This window comes from Chrysochloris asiatica, unplaced genomic scaffold (assembly GCF_000296735.1).
Source record: "Chrysochloris asiatica unplaced genomic scaffold, ChrAsi1.0 scaffold00063, whole genome shotgun sequence".
In the NCBI taxonomy this organism is placed as follows: domain Eukaryota; kingdom Metazoa; phylum Chordata; class Mammalia; order Afrosoricida; family Chrysochloridae; genus Chrysochloris; species Chrysochloris asiatica.
In genome coordinates, this window is record NW_006408581.1 from 15,244,113 (window position 1) to 15,264,231 (window position 20,119).

The window sequence follows — 20,119 nt, forward strand, 5'->3', positions numbered from 1 at the left end:
TTCTGCTGTGCATGGGGTCGCTATGAGTCAGTTCCGACTCGATGGCACCTGACAACAACAACAACATGGTATAATTGTCTAATGCATGCCCATTTTAAGCTATTGAGATGGCATCACTGAAAGGGAAGAGTTGTGTAATGAATTCCTATTATATGCAGTAGTTCAACTTCATTCCATGAGCTTAGATATTGGTAAAATATGGTAAAGTACTAAGTGATGCATTTTTGTGTACGTGTGGCCTTTAAAATTTTAATATAACTCATTTAATTACAAAGTTATATAATTTTATTTTCATAATGGCTTTGTTTAACATCTAATACACAAAATTTCTAAAAGTTTAGTATTAATGTCTTTGAGCTAGCACAAGCCAACTTTATTACATCTTACCTAATGGCTTACTTACGTATCATTCTCTCTCCGTTTGTTCCTTTCTTCTTTATCCTCTCTCGCCAACAAAAAACAAAAACATAACCCACAGAATTTGCAAAGAGAGAAATTAAATGCTCATTTACTTTGTTTAATGCCTGTAGCTTAACTTGGCAACAGATTTAAGTGGTTGATTTGAGGTTAAAGATTGCTCTTTATGTATACATTAAATGCCTTCTGCGTCCATTTTATGCATTTATGCTTTTAAGTATTAAAATTTTTTAACGTAACTATACAATCAGTACTTGACAAATTTGAAATGATTAGATGAAAACAATCACAGATTCCTCTTATCTTTATATTCTGTGGGGAATTTATGCCTAATTGTATGACTTTTATTTCTTAGTTTTTCACTAAAGACGTCATCGTGCCCTCTCCTTGGACCGATCATGATGGAAAGCAGCTTTCACAGTGTCATCCTAGTAAATGTGAGTAACTCCATTCATATTTAAAGGTTTCTGAAGCAGAAAGTTGTCATTGTGGGCCCTGTCCTAGTTTGTACGTGGAATTACTGGGTTTCTCATTCAGATTGGCATCTGCTTAAGCACAGACTTTGAACAACTCCTTTGATCGAAGCAGCAGCACTTTAAATACTACCTGTAGAGCGCAGCATCTAAAGCCAGAATGTTTTATCACAGCAGATTTGATTTATTAGATACGATGCTTTTTTGAAGGCATAATTATTTCTCCCATCTCATGCTTTAGAATGATAGTTTAAATTTATATTCTTACTAAAGGTGCTGAAATTTTTGTGAGGCTTATTTGAAAACAAAGCAAAGGTCATGTAAAAAAGATAGCTTTATGTCAACAGTAAGTATTGTAAGGGCAAATGCATCATTAGTACCCAATGGATAAAAAACAACATATGCAGAGACTTTTAAAAAAGTTTATGGAAAATTTCCATTATCTTTTTTATTTAAATTTTTTTTTAAATGTTTTATTGTGAATTATGTGATTTTACATGGGAGGACATCAGATTCACAGTGATCCCATTGTATATCCTTTCCTTGCCATGGTTACAATCCCTTCCATGCATCATCCATCACTAAAAGGGTATATCCTGCAAGCCTGCACCCCGCCCCTCTCCCTCTCTGGGTCTAAAGTCTCCAGCTGCTCCATCTCCCCATGTCATCTTCTCTGCCTCCATCTCTGACATCATTGCTTCTCTGGGTAGGGTTCCATTCTCCGCTCTTCTCCTTTGATGGTCCCAGGGACCTCCACTCCTAGACTGCAAGGTTAATCATTGCCCTTCCTTTGCCCTAAAATGTCTACCTTTACATTTCCAGCCCTTACAATCAGTCCTGATAATAATTATTCACTATTGTATCGCAAGAGACCTAGCCTCATCTCCATTTATCAGCCCTGACTAGAGAGAATGGATACTACTCAGTGGAGATTCTACCTTGCTCTATGCCCTCTGGATCTAGGTTCCCTCTTGAAAGCTTGTAAGCCAGTAACTTCTTGCTTCTGTAGCCCCCCCATTCTTGGTAGACAATGTCCAAGTTGCCCATCCCTGTCCTCTCTGTGTGTGGAGGGGGTGGGAATGATCCTTGCTGTGAAGATTTGTTCACTCTTTTGAGCTACTGCATCTATAGGTGTATGTCAAGTTCATCAAATTGTATCAGATTATTCTTTTTTCCCTCTCTTGTGTTTGAGTTTTGATCATCCAGCCATTGAAGCCAGGTTAAGTGGTTATTATCTGCAAGTGTGAGTGTACTTATGCATGTGCCCTCTCTTCTTATCAGCTGGACACTTCACTCTCCACTCTGGTCCTCTGTGGCTATATCACTGACTCTGGGTCCAAGAGTCCCCTGGACTTGGCACACTGCTGGCCAACCAGGTCTCCATCCAGGTTCACAGGAGTCGTATTGAGCGTTGTAGGGCTTAGCTCGCAGCTTCATTGCTGTTTTTCCCTCAATTCCCCTTATCGGTGACAAACGTGGTCACCAATCAGAGCATGCATTCCTATTGAGCCTAGTCTTAGAAGGGGGTTTGCCCTGAGGGGGACCTGACCACTTGCCTTGATGTCTCCTGGGCGAGAAACTTGCTTGTTCTTGTAGTAATCAGTCGGCTTGCCTATATTGTTTTGTATTTTTCCTCTCAGTCTTTCTTTCAGGAAGTATCTTCTGTTCTTCTGGCTGCTCAGGCTGGTTTATTTGTCCTTTCAAATGGAAATTTCCCCTCAGAGAATCTGGATACTGTTCAGGATTCCACCTATGGTCTTGTGTAATACAGAGGCTCTGCAGGAAGCCTCCTTCGCTGGGTACATTGTATCCCCATTTTAGGTATTCCAATCAGTTATAGGTTGAAGACGGTCTTACAAGCTTCCTAGGGTGGTATTTCTGCTATTCCTTTCTCTCCCCCTCCAGTGTCTATTTTACAGCAGTATGCCAGGGGAACCAAGATTCAACAGACAGCCAAGCATCTTAACATTATTTCCCCCCTTTTCCCCATTCAAACCATGTCTCAATCTCTATCCCAGAGCCCTGTTGTTCCAAGGTTTTGCATACATCATTATTTGCATCTGTCCCCCTTCAGCTTCACATTCATCCTATCGTATTTCATTTCTTTGCCATGATTAAAATCCCCTCTGTGCATCATGAAATAAAGTTCCATTATCTTTTAATCCAATTTTTCCATAAACGTTTTGAAGCCTCCTTGTATAGTGAAGTTTCCGTTTGTATGCTATGGTAAGGAGCCTGCTGTCCTTCACAAATGAACTTGCTGGATAATAAAGGATTTGCCTTCATAAGGGCTAGGACCCAAAACTTTATAAAACTATCAATTCGCTTTTGATCATTCTAAGTTTAATTCTTTAATTACTGATCATTATAAATTTCAGTTTTAATGCTTGTTATGTTGTTGTTGTTGTTGTTAAGTGCCATCGAGTCGGGTCCGACCCATAGCGACCCTGTACAGGGTTTCCGAGGGTGTAAATCTTTACGGGAGTAGAAAGCCTCATCTTTCTCCCGTGGAGCGGCTGGTAGTTTCGAACCGCTGACCTTAAGGTTCGCAGCCCGATTCGTAACCACTACGCTACCAGAGCTCCTTGTTATAGTACATCCATAAATACAGGAACAATTGGTATTGGATATTGTTGTTAAATGCCATCAAGTTTGTTCTCACTCATATTTTGAGGCTGTGAATCTTTGCTGGAGCAGAAAGCCTCATCTTTCTGCCACACAACAGCTAGTGAGCTCTAACCACGGACCTTGTGGTTCTCAGTCCAGTGCTTATCCTGTGGTTTCCATGAATATTCATTATGGATCCAAACAAAATGAAGTCTTTGACAACTTCAGTGTTTTTTCCATTTATCATTATTTATTGATCCAGTTGTGACCATTTTTGTTTTTTCACATTGAGGTGCAATCAATACTGAAGGATATAGTCTTTAATCTTCATCAGTAAGTCCTTTATGCCCTGTCATCTGCATATCGCAGGTTAATGAGTCTCCCTCCAATCCTGATGCCACATTCTTCATATGATCCAGTTTCTCAGATTATTTGCTTAGCATACAGATTGAATAAATATGATCAAAGGATACAACCGTGGTACACACCTTCCCTGGTTTTAAACCATTCAGTATTTGGAGATAAGTAGTTTTGTTTATACATGTTATCTTTCATAATTAGCCTTTATTATCCAATTTTTGACGCTGTAGAATAAGCATGCTAAACTCAACGGTCGTTGGGAGTAGGAACTGACTCAATGGCACTCAACAGCAACAACAATGTAGCATAGTAGATGATAAGACAAAACAGAAGTTATTGTCAAAATACTGGACCAATGATATTTCAGGCACTGAGGCATGTACCTGATGGAAACCATTGGTGTAATGTGAAAAAACACATACACTATTCATATTCATTGCCTGGAAGTCACTCTTAAAACAGACACAGTTTCTTCAGCTATGTAAAACAATTTAAAGTATATTGTTAAGTTACTAAATACCTTTGAATCAATCTTGACTCATAGCAACCCTTTATAGGGTTTCTGAGGAAAGCCCGGTGGGTTTGAACCACCAACCTTATGGTTGGCAATCTAGTGCTAACTTAGTTTTTGAAACGTCAGAAACTTCTGATGGAGAAGATAATTGTTCGTGTCTCTTCCGTTGTTGTTGTTGTTAAGTCCCGTCGAGTTGGTTCCAACCCATAACGACCCTGTATATATGGTGCCCAAGGAGCAGCTGGTGAGCTTGAACCACCAACATTGCAGTTTAAGTGGCTTTGTAGTCTTGTACATTAACCCACAGCTCCACGCCACAACTCTCCTTTAGTTAAAGTTAACCTCAATCCAGAAAAACAGCATATTTTATATGTAGTTCCTGTGTATTTTGTGTGCACAGATAGAAGCAATCATGCTATGCCATAATTTTGGTTGGAGTAAGTAGAGTCTTCATTTGTAAAATTAAGCTGACAGTAGTCTGAGGGAGTCCTGGTATGGTGTTAGCTATTACTTGTTGTTGTTAAGTGCTGTCGAGTTGGTTCCGGCTCATAGCGACCATGCATAGGGTTTCCGGGGAGAGGTGATGAGTTTGAACTGCCAATCTTGTTCTTTCAGTCCCATCCATTATTCTGCATTGTCACCTTTTAACTTATATAACAAAAGTAAAGTTTTATGTGTGAACCCTATGTAGGGTCACTATGAGTCGAAACCAAATCCATGGCACATAACAATAACAACAGCAACAGAGATTTAAAATACTGTTTTATGAGGTAACCCATAGTACCCCTTCTGGCATAAAAGTCTGGTCTTTTCCACTCTTTCCTTTTTATTTGCATTTAAAAAACTTATTTTATTGTGATTTGGGTGAAAGTTACATAGTAAATTAGGTTCCCCTCTGTTAATTTCTATACAGATTGTTCAATGACATGGTTAACATTTTTCACAATGTGTCTATTTTCTTTAATTGCATTCTAATTACTCTGTTACTAGTACTCTAGAGTTTTTGCTCCTCTATCTTCTCATCTTTGCTTTAAGTAATTGTTGACCTTTTGTTCTCATGTGGTGGTGGTGGTGTTGGTTATGTGCCTTCAAGTCAGTTCTCAGTCATAGCATAGTGTTTCCAAGGCTGTAGACCTTTATGAAAGCAGAAAGCCTCATCCTTCTCTCGCAGAGCTATTGGTGGATACACACTGCTGACCCTGCATTTAACACCCCAACAGGTAACCCACTACACCGCTAGCGTTCCTTTGGTCTCATATAGGTGGTTTTGTTAAGTTAGTTGAGCACCATACTTATAGATGGTGGTGATGGTGTGCTGTGGAGTCGATTCTGATTCATAGCAACCCTGTGTAGGATTTCTGAGGCTATAAATCATTACAGGAGCAGAAAACCTCATTTTTCTCCTGCAGAATGGCTAGTAGTTTCGAACTGCTGACTGAGGTTCACAGCCCGACTGGTAACCACTACTACACTACTTGTTTTTATAGGTAGTATCTTTTATTTTGTATACCACTTCGTTGTCTCGCTAAAAGATGATCTTTAGGGGACAGTTTCATTTCAAGGTTTAAAGAGTCTCTAAGGGCAGTAGTCTCAGGGAGTCCTCTGATTTCAACTGGTCCAGTAAATCAAGACTTTTTTAGAACTTGAGTGCTCTTCAGTGTTTTTCTCCCCTTTTTTCAGGGTCCTTCTATTGTGACTGTGATCAGAATGGTTGATTGTGGTCGCTGGGCACTATCTAGTTTTGGGCTCTAGTTGAGGCCTTAGCTTGTGTATGCTGTTGGCTCTATAAACAAGTTTCTTTGAGACCTGGGTTTCCTTCTTTCTCTTTTGCTTCTGTTTTCTGTCATATTTACTTGTGTCTTTTTTTCTTTCTTTCTTTCTTTTTTTTTTAACTCTTTTTCAATAACAGTAATAACTAGCATATGTATTATGTGCCAGTTGTATTATTCTAAGCGTCATATGCATCAACTCATGTAATCTTCACTCCTCCCCTATGAAAATACGATGTGACTGATACTTTCATTTCTAGATGAGGAAACCAAGCTGTAAGTTTAACTTACCCAAGTTCATAAAGCTGGAGGTTAATGCTGGCGTTGATATTTGAATTTAGGCAGCCTGGCTGTAGACCTCACACTTAGAATTGATCTCTGTGATTTCCTATCATTTTGAGTTGAATGCTTATTCATTAGTTGTTTATATAGTAATAAGAGTATTTAGGGTTGTCAGTTGTTCTCCTGGGCGTAAGTTTGGCGACGTTCCAAAGATTTTGATATATAATTTTACTAGTGATGTTACTTTGAAAATTATCTGTAATTGTAGTTTTGGTTTCCCGTTTGATGGAATAATTATTTAACACTAAATTTGACTATCTTTTTGTTAATTTATTATTATCTTGATTATATAACTGCGGCCTATACAACTTTATTGAGGTCTTTTGTGGCCAAATATATGATGAGGTGTGTGTGTGTTTGTGAATTGAGTGAAGTTTTGCAGAGAAGATCATCAGTTTTGCATTTAACAAATCATACAAAAATATGCAACAGTTCACGAATTTGCGTGTCATCCTTGTGCAGGGCCATGGTAATCTCTGTATATTCCAGTTTTTGGATATGTGCTGCCAAGGTGAGCACTATATAATCAACTTTTGAAATGATTCCATGGACATTCAAAAGCAGATCTGTTTTCCTGTGTGTTGTCATGTCGATTTTGACTCGTAACCACCACAGGATAGTGTAGAACAGCGCCATAGGGTTTGTGAGACCGTACTCTTTATGCAACAAACAAATCTGTCATGGAAGAAGTACAGGCAGTCACAAGGTTACAAATGAGATATGTTCCTAAATGTGATTTTAAGTGAAATTTGTAGGGAAATTAGAACAGGTGCATATAGTTTTAACTTATCCGTACCTTAGGGCAAAGAAAGGCCCACAGCCTTTTCACTGTTTTAAAAACCGCACATGCAGCAAATGAAGGTGATTGTGATGAAGAATTTGTGGCTCGTAGGGGTTGGCCACACAGTTCCCAGCTCAGTGTCAGCACATAAAACACAAACCAAAGCCTGCCATAGAGTTAATGCTTGACTCATTGGGACTCTATAAAGTTGAATAGAAATGCGTCGAGGGTCTCCCAGGCCCTAATCTTGATGGGAATAGACTACACCACATCTTTCTCCTGCGGAGCAACTGGTGGGTTCACATCACTGAGGTTTCCGTTAGCAGCCAAGCACCGTAAACACTGTACCACCCAACTCCATACAGTATTTACAGGGTTTAAAGTTCCATATGTATATAGTTAAGTAAGGATATTGATTTTATCGTTCAAACTTTCCCCTCTTTACATCTGCTAGGGCTATAGGAATTATTTTCATTTTCCAGAAGAGGCAGCTGAAGCACACAGAGTTTAAGTAATTTGCCCTGTAGCTCCAGTGTGAACTGGAAAGTGATTACTCTTAGCTCCCGTTGCTTGAAGATTACTATTGCCAAGTTCTTTGTAGACACTGAACATGATTATTTAATCTCACAGCTGTTCCACGAGAGCATAACAACTTTTTGCAGTATATACTGTCATTTCTCCCATTTTACAGATAGAGAAACTTGGCCCAGGTCACATAGTTAAGAAATGGCTGAACCAGGATTTGAATCCAAATCCACAACTTCACAGTGTATACAACTTTACTTGCTCTCCAGCGTAGAGAAGCTAAAGCATATGGAAGAATTAAGAGGTCCAAGAGCTGAACAGAAAATTTCAAAGATGAGCTTGAGAAGATAAAACCAAATACTATAATAAAATATGCAATGATTTAGAGTTGGATAACCAAAAGGGAAGAACACGGTCAACATTTCTCAAGCTAGGGGAACTAAAGAAAAAATTCAAGCCTCAGCTTTCATTATTGAAAGATTCTCTGGGCAGATTATTGAATGATGCAGAATGCATCAAGAAAAGATGGAAGGAATACACAGAGTCATTGTATCAAAAGGAAGTGGTTAATGTTCAACCATTTCAAGAGGTACAATATGAACAAGAGCCAGTGATACTCAGGGAGGAAGTCCAAAGTGCATTGAAAGAATTGGCAAAGAACAAGGCACCAGGAATTGATGGAATCAAAATTGAAATCTTTCAAGAAAGTGAGGCAGCACAAGAGGCACTCACTCATCTCTGCCAAGAAATTTGGAAGACAACTATCTGGCCAACTGATTGGAAGAGATCCATATTTGTGCCCATTCCAAAGAAAGGTGACCCAACGGAATGCGGAAATCATCGGACAATCTGATATCTCAAGCGAGTAAAGTTTTGCTAAAGGTAATACAGAAACGGCTACAATCATACATTGACAGAGAACTTCCAGAGGTTCAAGCTGGATTCAGAAGAGAGATATCATTGCAGATGTCCGATGGATCTTGGCTGAAAGCAGAGAATATCGGAAAGATGTTTACCTATGCTTTATTGACTATGCGAAGGCTTTCGATTGTGTGTATGGACAACATTGAGAAGTATGAGTATTCCAGAACACTTAATTGTACTTCTGAGAAATCTGTACCTGGACCAAGATGCAGTTGTTCGAACAGACCATGGGAACACTGAATGTTTTAAAATTGGGAAAGGTGTGCGACAGGGTTGTGTTCTTTCACCATACTTGTTCAATATGTATGCTGAGCAAATAATACGAGAAGCTGGATTCTATGAAGGAAATCTTGGCGTCAGGATTGGAGGAAGAGTTATTAACAACCTGAGATATGCAGATGATACAATCTTGCTTGCTGAAAGTGAAGAGGACTTAAAATATTTACTGATGAAGACCAAAGAGCACAGCTTTCCATATGGATTACAACTCAATGTAAAGAAAACAAAAATCCTCACCACTGGACCAATAAACAACATTCTTATCAATGGAGAAGAGATTGAAGTTGTCAAGGACTTCATTCTTCTTGGATCAACTGTCAACACTCGTGGAAGCAGCAGTTAAGAGATCAGACGACGTATTGCATTGGGCAAATCTGCTGCACAGGAACTTTTTAAAGTATTGAAGAGCAGAGATGTCAGCTTTAGGACTAAGGTGCTCCTGACCCAAGCCATGGTATTTTCAATAACCTTATATGGATGCGAAGCTGGACAGTGAATAAGGAAGATCATAAAAGAATTGATGCCTTTGAGTTGTGGTGTTGGAGGAGAATACTGAAAGTGCCATGGACTGCCAAAAGAACCAATAGATCGGTTTTGGAAGATGTGCAACCAGAGTGCTCCTTAGAGGCCAAGATGGCTAGGCTTCGTCTTTCCTACTTTGAACACATTGTCTAGAGAGAACAGTCGCTGGAGAAGGATGTCATGCTGGGTAAGGTGGAGGGTCAGAGAAAAAGAGGAAGACCCCCAATGAGATGGATCAACCAGGTGGCATCATTGATGGCATCAAGTGTGGCGGCGGTAGTGAGGTTGGCCCAGGATCGGACATTGCTTCGTTCTGCTGTGCATGGGGTCGCTATGAGTCGGTTCTGACTCGATGCCACCTGACTACAACATAACTTTACTCAACTTACACTGACAGAAAATGATTTCTCTTTTCTTTTTGTCTCTGTTGATTGATTCCACATTATGTCACTCCCCACTTTTTTCCACACCCCAATAAGGAGCCCTGGTGGCACAGTGGCTAAGCACTCCACTGCTAACTGAAATGTCAGTGGATGGAATCTATCAGTCAGGTTGCTTCTGTAAAGATTTGCAGCCTTGGAAACCCAATGGGATATTTCTGTTCTGCCCTGTACAGTAGCTGTGACTTAGAATCAGCCTGACAGTGATGGGTGTCATGTTTCGGTTTTTATTTACTATGATAATCCTTCTGGAGTCCTGGTGTGGCACTGTGGGTTAATGTGTCAGACTGCAAAGTCATTTGAACTGCAAGGTCGGTGGCTCAAGCTCACCAGCTGCTCCTTGGAAACCCTATACAGGGTCACTATGGGTCAGAATCGACTCAACGGCACATAACAACAACAACAATGGCAATCCTAGTCTTGTCCTCGTGCGTCTTCAAAGGTTCCACAAAAAGATCGTAACAGAAACATGCGGAAATGTATGCTTATTTATATAGAGTCGATATTTATATTGTTAATACTATAAAGTAACAATTTTATTTTTTACTCTGGAAAAAATAATTTTAAAGTAAATAAAGAATGTATCAAAATAGGCTTATGTTTTCCAGGCAAAAATATAAATAGTGAGTCTCCAACTGGAAGCCAGCTGACCATTCATCCTGAGAAAAGCAACGGTAGGTATGAACATAACATGCAAAGATATATGTACATTCAGTTTTTAAATTGCAATTGTTTTACTTTCTGTGATAATTTCAGAGTTGGTTTTTAAAAACTACTATGCTAGAATAGATATAGCCAGCCAAGCTTGAAAAACAGCAATAATGTATTGTTTTCTTGTTCAAAGCATACGAATTGACATCTGCTTTTGGGAGGCATTCTTCAAATGAATTAATAACATTGACAAATCTAGCCCCAAATATATGCTGGTTTCCTTTTTCATTTTAGCACCACAGCTAGGAGGTAACTTTTACCATTAACAGGTTTATCCAGTGTGCTTGAGGTGTGGGAAGCTGCTTATAGGAAGGTGGTGGGGTGTAATAGAATGTGGAGATGAAATAATGATTTGACTGAAATATCTTGGGGAGATGGTGGATTGTGAAGCACATACTACATTTCATGTTACATGCTTTCATTGATATATCTATGTTTGTATTTGTTTGTTTGCTTCCAGCTGCTTGTCAGACATTGCTGTCACTTCCTGTGGATTTTAACTTAGAAAATATATTAGGTAAATATTGTATTTGCTTGAACTTTTAATAATGAAAATAGAAGGTTTTGTTTTGCTTGCTATTTGTAAATTGGATAATGTGGTAAATGCCTCTTTTTTTTTTTTACATGGCCTGAATTTGTTTTCATTTGAAAGGAACTTTACTGCTAATATAATCTGTTCATGGGATACATATTGCTAGTTACACCTATACTAATAATGGGAGTCCTGGTGTGGTGCTGTGGGCTAATGGGCTGGACTGCAAAGTCAGTTTGATCTGCAAGGTCAGCGGTTCAAGATCACAGGGTCACTATGAGTTGGAACCGACTCCACAACATTTAACAACAACAACATCATACTAATAATGAAGCACTTAAATAAGGCATGATTTTTAATATTTAAAACATCACACATGCAGTTAAACTTTGCCATTTAAAAAAAATTCAAACATGTAACACAAGCTGGTATTTAAACAGTGAGGTTAACTAGTAGTATAATTGCTTTCCAGAACCATGAGCTTTACCTTTTATTCTGTTAACATTGACGATAGGTGACTATTTTAGAGCTGATGAATTTGCTGATCAGTCTCCTGGAAACCTCAGTTCTTCATCTCTCAGAAGAAAGCTGTTTTTAGATGCGAATGGGAGTATGTCTGACTCCTTGTCTCCAGTTTCGCCCAGAAGTCCTCGGAGTGGTGCTCAGGCATCACTTGAGGTTTTTTACTCAATTGATTTATCTCCTGTACAGTGTGAGAGCCCTGCGCAGACACCAAGTTCGGTAAGAAATATTCTACAAGAGCTGGTTTGTTTGTTATAGACATGCTTGGACATAGATGGTCATATTGCACTTTCACGTTTTATGTTTCATGAAAATTAACCTAGTTCGTATATTGTCAACAACCATAGTAATGTTTTGGGTTTAGATGCTCCTACTTTGTATATGGGGTGATCAAATTTATCATTTACTAAATTTTGTAAGATTCCCAGAGTTAAGATGCCCAGATTGGCATTAATATCTGATGAAGTAAGTGATTTTAAATTTTTTCATCAGCAGCTGCCTGTTATAAAATCGAATGGCTTATTTAAACATACTAGTTTATATATCGACTAACATTCTGTTTTCCGAATGTGAATATCAACTTTCCTAGTCGTCTGTGTTGGAAAGTTTCTTTTGATTGTTGTTTTAAATGATTCCTAGTTTACAGATATGTTTTGAAGATATAGATAAATATCCTGCTGAATAATACAGTTAAAGGAGGAAATCATATAATTTTATATGCACTCATATATATCTATATGGTTTTCAATTATAGGGGCAGTTTTCTTCTAGTCCGATTCAGGATAATGTCAAAAAATACAGTTTGGGCAGCATCGCTAGTCATTCACCTATTTCTTCTTCACCCACGTTTTCACCGGTTGCATTTCAAATAGGAAAGACGCCAATCTCAGGTATATTTTATAATAAAATATATTATTTTACTTATTTTGCTATCAATATTTGTACTTTTATAGCTTGTTTTATTTATAGACCCATGTGGTGCTGTAAGCTAATGCATCAGACTACAAAATCGTTAGAACTGCAAGGTCAGTGGTTCAAGCTCACCAGCTGTTCCTTGGAAACCCTATACAGGGTCCTTATGGGTCAGAATTGACTCGATGGCACTTAACAACAACAACAATGTAACGCTAAATTTCTACAATTTAGAAATGCTGATTTTTGACAAAAGGAACAATTTAATCTTCAAAGTCTGGTATTCTCAGCCAAGTTCTACCCTAATATAAATATAAGTTGTTTAGTAGTATTTATACCAAACACTTTTATAAAGAGAATCAAAGAAATGTGACAGCTTTTGTTGTTACTAATGCTGTTGAATCAGTTCCGAATCACAACAACCTTGTGTAGGGTTTCTAAGGCGTGGCTGGTGAGGTTTGAACTGCTGACCTTGAGGATCAAACTGATCTTGCAGTCCAGTGCATTATCCAGCAGTACCTCACCAGGGCTCCACTCTTATAAAGAGAATCAAAGAAATATGACAACTTTAGAGACCTAAGTTTTTTTTAAAGCCTTTTGGCCTATAGATTAAGGACTTTGGTAATGGAGTGTTCATATTTGTAAAGGTATGTTTGTTTGAATGATATTTTTAAGGTAAATTTACATGTTGTTGATTGGTGCCCTTGAGTTGATTTGAACTCATAGTGACCCTGTGTGGCTCCCATAAAGATTTTCAGCCTCGGAAAACCTATACAGGGCCACTGTGAATTGGTGTCGACTGCACAGCACACAACTCCCACCACCTCCACCATTGTTTTATGGCAGTTGTGTGTTATGAATTGTATAGACCATGCATACAGATAAACACACATGCACAGACATACTTAATTCTATATCCTGCTTTCTTCACAAAGCATTAGGAGTATTTTTATGAATATTTACCTAGTTCATTTGGTCAATTCAGTTATTGTCTCAAAACATTATTTTGAATTGCGATGTGATATTCCATCTCTTGGATCTATCATTTGTTCCAACAATTGATGAACATTTAAATTTTTTCTAATTTCTCTTTTGTCAAAGAACTTATGAGTATCCTTATACATTGTATTTTACATGTCTACGTTCCTAGGTTAATTTCTTAGAATTGGAATTATTTGATCAAAGGGACAAAAGTTTTAATACCTTGGATAAATTTTGTAAAATTTTCTTCATCATTTTTTGTATTTATTGAGTTGGTATATTACAAAAAGATCTCCTATTGCTTTAATTTTTATATTTTGTCATTAATGATGTTAGACTCTCTTTCCTGTTGTTTGGCCATTTGATTTTTGAGGAGATTATTAGCTCTTACTTTGTGTTTTTGTTAAACAAATGGTTTGATTTTTTTAAAACAATTTGCTCTAATTTCCGTTTTTCAAATTATTTGTGTGGCTAAACACTGATAATAGTTATTTACCATTGGGAGGATTCATTATTACTTTTGTCCTTTTTTAAAATCTTGGTTAATTAAGCAATAAAAATGATTTATCAGTCATTGTTAAGTTCTTTAATGTTACAAATACAATTTTCCAATTTTTCATTTGCCTTCAAATGTTGCTTATAGTGTTTTACATTATCATACAAATAGATTTTTATATAGTACATTTACCAGGTACCTCTATAAAGTTGTAACTTTCAGAAGATTTGCTAGGTATCTTCTTTGTTATATAAACCAATGTTATGCGTATAAGTAAATTCTTCTCTGAGAGTAAAATAGTTTAAAAGAGGAAAATGCCAGAGAAGTTATTTTTTTTAGTAGCCTGCTTATTGAGACCTACTTATGTGCTGCTGTTTTTGAACACCAAAACTCACTTCAGTAAATAACCCAACCATTACAGAAATCCAGTTTTCTGACATGAAACATGGTTGCTATTTAATAATGCCTTGTCCCTTGTCATGCTTTTAAGAGCTAATTTTTCCCTCCCAATCTTTTAGAACAAAGGAAGTTTGTTTTTCATTCTCCTGATGCTTCATCTGGAATAACTTCTAATGGAATTCCGAATCCACGTATCGGAAGTCCTTATATAGATGGCTGCTCGTCAATTAAAAATTGGTCTCCAATGAGACTGGAGATGTGTGGAGGTGGTGCTAAGTGTCGAACCTCACTGATCCGGATACCTTTTACTCTTGAGGCTCACAGTGAAGATGAAGAGGACAAAGAGAATACTCCTCCCACCGATGTCTCATTAGCAGCCGTGGATGCTGCCGGGGGACAGCTGTGCCAGTTGGATTATGATGGTTTTCCTCATGGTGCACGTTTAGTCGTCACTGCCATGTCTATTACGCAGAATCAATCCAGTGCTTCTGAGAAAGGATTAGCACTGTCACAGGATGCTGAAAGTGAGAAGGAGAATAACACTGTGGATATGGTTGATGAGAACACTTTTCACCTCCAGGAAGCGGGTGGCAGTAGAAGTCCACCCATGACTGATTTTATGAGTGGAATGGCCTGCAGTATTGAAAACTCTCACATGTGCATGTTGCCTCTTGCAGAAAGCAGCGTCATTCCTGACAGTACCAGTCAGGTATGACATTTTAATATTCCATAGTGCTTTACTTCCTCCCTTGGTATGCCTTTTTTTTCCCCCTCTTTTTTCTAAGATTATAGGAAGAGAGAAAATGGGTTTAAAGTGAAGACTGCAGCATTATATCAGAATTGTTAAAAAAATATCAACATTCTATGACCATAAGTCAAATTTGGACCCGTTAGCATGTTTAATGAATATGCACATGAGCTGAGAGGTATTTGAAGTAGGAAAGGACTACAGCAGAAAGAAAATCAAGAGACTTTGCTTTTACCCACTGGTCAAGTGAGGCAGCCTCTCAGATACAACTGACTTTCATATGGATCTTGTACCAAAGGAATGCAATTTCTTTTCTTTTCCTTTTTGTTTTTAAGTTTTTATTGTGGATTGAGTTAAAGTTTACAGGGCAGATCATCAGTTTCATATTCAGCAAATCATAAAACTTGTTTCATCACAATGAGCACAATCCCCTCCATGTACCATCAGTTAACAGTATTTCTCTCTATTCACTGTAGCTCTTTTTTTTTAAATCACTCAGGCATACGTAATAATTTACACCACTAAAGGGCACATTCTGCAAGTCTGCCTCCAGCCACTATCTCTTAGTTCCTATCTTCCCATGAATCTAGAGTCCTCAGCCGCTCCACCATCTCCATGTCCCCGTCTCCGCCTCCATCTCTGGTGTCGCCATTTCTCTGGATAAGGTCCTGCTTTCTGCTTGTGCTCTTCTCCCTTGGTGGTCCTAGGGTCCTTTGTTTCTAGACTGTAAGATTAACTGCTGCCCTATTTTTGTTATAAAACTTCTACCTTTATAATTGTGACAGTCTCAATTAGTCATGATAACAATTACTCACTGTTGGGTAATAAGACTCTTATCCCCATCTCTTTTCACTTGACCCAGCTAGACAAGATTAAAACTGTTCAGTGGGGACTCTTTCTTCCCCCCACACTCTTAAACTAAACTTCCTCTTGAAAACTTGTAAGCCAGACACTTCGTGCCTTTATCACCCCTTCATTTTAGGTAGCCAATGTCTGAGTTGCCCGTCCCTGACTACCCTGTGTACAGAGGGAATAGCATTGATACTTGATGTGAAGACTCCTTCCCTCTCTGTTGGTATTTAGAGTAACTACTTCCATGAGTATAGGTCAGGTTCATCAAGTTGTAGTAATTTACCCTTGTTTCCTGTATTATTTATTTTTTTAAATCTTCCTCTAGACAAGTTCTGATTATCAAGCCATTGAGGCTAGGTCAAATGTGTACTATCTGCAAGTTTGGGTGTTCTTTTGCATCTCCCTTCACTTCATATCAGGTAGATGATTCACTCTCAGCTCTAGCCCTTTGTGGCTATGTCCTTGTCCATGGACTGAGGTGTCTCCAGGCCTCACCACACTTTGGACCAACCAGCCCTTCCTCTTCTCTCTCTCATCTTCAGGTCAACAGGAGTCAATGGACCATAGTTGAACTCAGCCCATTTCTTCATTGCTGCCTTTCCCCCTCTTCCACTCACCAGTAGACCAGAGTGGTCACCCACAAGCTCACATACATTCAAACTCAAAGTGAACACAGGAGCAGGAATGAAATTTCTAGTATAGTAGTTGTATTTTAAAAATGCAATTAGGTTTTGTTTTTCTGTTATGATATAGGAATAAAAGAACAGAGGCTAGAGTACTTTTGAAGTTCTGGTATGGTGCTGTAGGATAAGCACTGGACTGCAAGGTCATTTGAATTACAAGGTTGGTGGTTCAAATTCACTAGGCAGCCCTCAGAAACCCTACACAGGATCACTATAAGTTGAAACCGACTCAACAGCACTTAACAACAATAGTACTTTTATGTATACCTTTTATGTTTTTCTTTAAAGATAGTGTGCTTTTATAGCCAGCATTTTTCATGTCCTACATTTCTAACATTGCAATGTCTGGCAGCAAGAAAGCTTGATTCATTTAGCAAAGAAATGTCATAGTCAACACTTTCATAGACCTTTATTTATGAACTGTGGTAGTCCTTGGTTCTGAAAGAACTTTAAAACAGAAGGGCAGTTCTTAATCCCCACTTCCTAATAATAGTATCTAACATTTAATGTAGCTCTTACTATATGTCAGGTACTATTCTGATTATGTAATATAACTAGTTAGAAGTAGGGCCAAAGTTTGAATCCTGATAGTCTGGTTTTAGAGTTCCAGCTTTTTAATTTGAGTATATTGTTGTTGTTAAGTGCCTTCGAGTCGGTTCCGACCCATAGCGACCCTGTACAGGGTTTCCGAGGGTGTAAATCCTTACGGGAGTAGAAAGCCGCATCTTTCTCCTGCGGAGCGGCTGGTAGTTTCGAACCGCTGACCTTAAGGATCGCAGCCCGAATCGTAACCACTACGCTACCAGAACTCCTATATACTGACTTATAATAATAGCTAAGGAGTCCTGATGTGGCGCTGTGGGTTAATGCGCCAGACTGCAAAGTCTTCAAACTACAAGGTTGGTGGTTCCAGCTCACCAGCTGCTCCTTGGAAATCCTATGTAGGGTTGCTATAGGTCAGAATTGACTTGATGGCACTTAACAACAACAACAATAATAGCTAATATGTAATATAATTGTTTTTAAGTGCCGTTGAGTCAGTTCTGACCCATAACGACCCTGTACAAGGTTTCCAAGGAGCAGCTGGTGAGCTGGAACCACCAACCTTGTGGTTCATATGATTTTTCTATCCAGTGCATTATCCCACAGTGCTATACCAGGACTCTTAATATTATAATAGTATTATAATAATACAGTATTTTAATATGCTAGCCACTCTTCTAAATTATATATATACATACCTGACAACCAGAGTCCTGGTATAGCACTGTGGGATAATGCACTGGACCTCAAGATTGGTTTGAACCACAAAGTCAGCAGTTCAGATTCACCAGCCGCTCCTCGGAAACCCTATATAGGATCGCTACGAGTTGGAACCTATTCTTAGGCACTTAACAACTGGACTTCATTTTGTTCTGTAGTGCGTAAGGTTGCTATGAGCTGGAGATGACTAGACGGTAGCTAACAGCACATGTATGTATATGTACGTATGTGTACATACTCACCCACTCCTCACTTAACAACATGGTCAGGCCAGGTCTCTATGTAAGAATGGAGGATGACTGCATCATTAAATAATTGCTAGATTACATCACTGCCTAACTGCCAAACCACTGAGAATCATGGCCAAACCAAGTTGACATACAACCTTAAACATCACAGCCAGCATTACTGTCACCTTATACCTCAACATTCCTTACTGTCAACACATGGTGATAATGCACAAAATAGGTAGTCGCTGTTTTACTCTTGTCATAAATATGAAATGTTGAATATTAATTAAGTAAATAAGTAGTGAGGTTTGTATATATGCGAGCGAGCTTTAGAAATTTCATGGGTACATTCGTTTATCTTTTAATTCCATTTGTCCACAAACTTTTTGAAGCCCCTTTGTGCGTGTGTATACACATATGTGCTGGAGTCTTGCTGTGGCGCTGTGGGTTAATGAGCCAGACTGCAAAGCTGTTGGAACTGCAAGGTCGGCAGTTCAAGCTCACCAGCTGCTCCTTGGAAACTCTACAGGGTTGCTGTGGGTTGGAATCAACTCGAAGGCACTTAACAACATACACATATGTAAATTAATATAATTCTCACAATAACTCTATAACATTTTAGTGCTCTCAGCCTTGTTTTTAATTACTGTATTCTGTATAATAGATGTAATACATTTTTCAATTCATCATTTTTCAGGTGTACAATTTAGTTATATCAATTACATTATGTTGTGCAACCACGACCCATAGTCTGTACCAACTTCCTGTCACTGTGAACAAATACACACTACTTCCTGCACAGTGACTGCCCCTTTCTCCTGTTTCCTGTCCCCGGAAATCACTAACGAACTGTGATCTCTAGATTTGCCTGTTCTTGTTACTTCCTGTCAGTGAGATTTTACAGTATTTGTGCCTTTGCAATTGAATTATTTTACTGAGCATAAGCTTTTGAAGGTTCATCCATGTTGTAGAATGGATTAGGGCCTTATTTCTCTATCTGGGAAAATGTATGTATATACCACATGCTTAAGGAGCTCTGGTAGCATAGTGGTTACGAATCGGGCTGCGAACCACAAGGTCAGCAGTTCAAAACTACCAGCTGCTCCACGGGAGAAAAATGAGGCTTTCTGTTTCCATAAAGATTTACAGCCTCGGAAACCCTGTTCAGGGTCACTATGGGTCGGAACCGACTCGATGGCACTTAACAACAACAACCACATGTTTATCCATTTATCTGTTGATGGATACTTCGGTTGTCTTCATCTTTTGGTGATTTTGAATAGGATAAGCGCTGGATCGCTAACCATAAGGTTGGTGACTCAAACCCACCTGCTCCTTAGAAACCCTATTCAGGGTCATTATGAGTCGATGGTACTTAACAACCACAATGTATTTGAAATATGCTTTGTTTTTGTTTGGTGCAGTTGAGTTGTTTCCAACTCATAGTAACCGTTTATAGTTTCCAAGGAGTGATTGATGGGTTTGAACCGCCAACTTTGTGGTTAGCAATTCAGTACTTATACTACAGCACCACACCAGGACTCCAAAATACAACTTAATAGTCATCTGATTGTACTAACCATTGGAAACCTATGTCCTTCTATAATTACGTTGTTGTTAGATGCCATCCAGTTGGTTCTAACTCACAGCGATCCTGTGCTCGACAGAACAAATACTATCTGGTCCTGCACCATCCTCACAATTGTTTGAGTCCATTACTGCTGCCACTGTGTCAGTCAGATCTCTTTGGGAGTCTGTCTTCTTTTTGCAGCCTCACCATTTACCAAGCATGATGCCCTTCTCCAGGGACTGGTCCCTCCTGATAACTTGTCCAGTG

The 20,119-nt window shown here is 38.7% G+C and overlaps 1 protein-coding gene across 1 annotated transcript in view; it reads left to right on the top strand.

Moving 5' to 3' along the window:
* BORA (bora, aurora kinase A activator) overlaps window positions 1-20,119 on the top strand; it is a 48,950-nt gene that overhangs the window by 13,472 nt on the left and 15,359 nt on the right. The window contains exons 6-11 of the mRNA XM_006864317.1: window positions 773-854; window positions 10,562-10,627; window positions 11,125-11,181; window positions 11,711-11,937; window positions 12,473-12,608; window positions 14,626-15,215. Of these exons, the coding sequence (XP_006864379.1) occupies window positions 773-854; window positions 10,562-10,627; window positions 11,125-11,181; window positions 11,711-11,937; window positions 12,473-12,608; window positions 14,626-15,215 (1,158 nt within the window). The remainder of the gene's footprint in view (window positions 1-772; window positions 855-10,561; window positions 10,628-11,124; window positions 11,182-11,710; window positions 11,938-12,472; window positions 12,609-14,625; window positions 15,216-20,119) is intronic.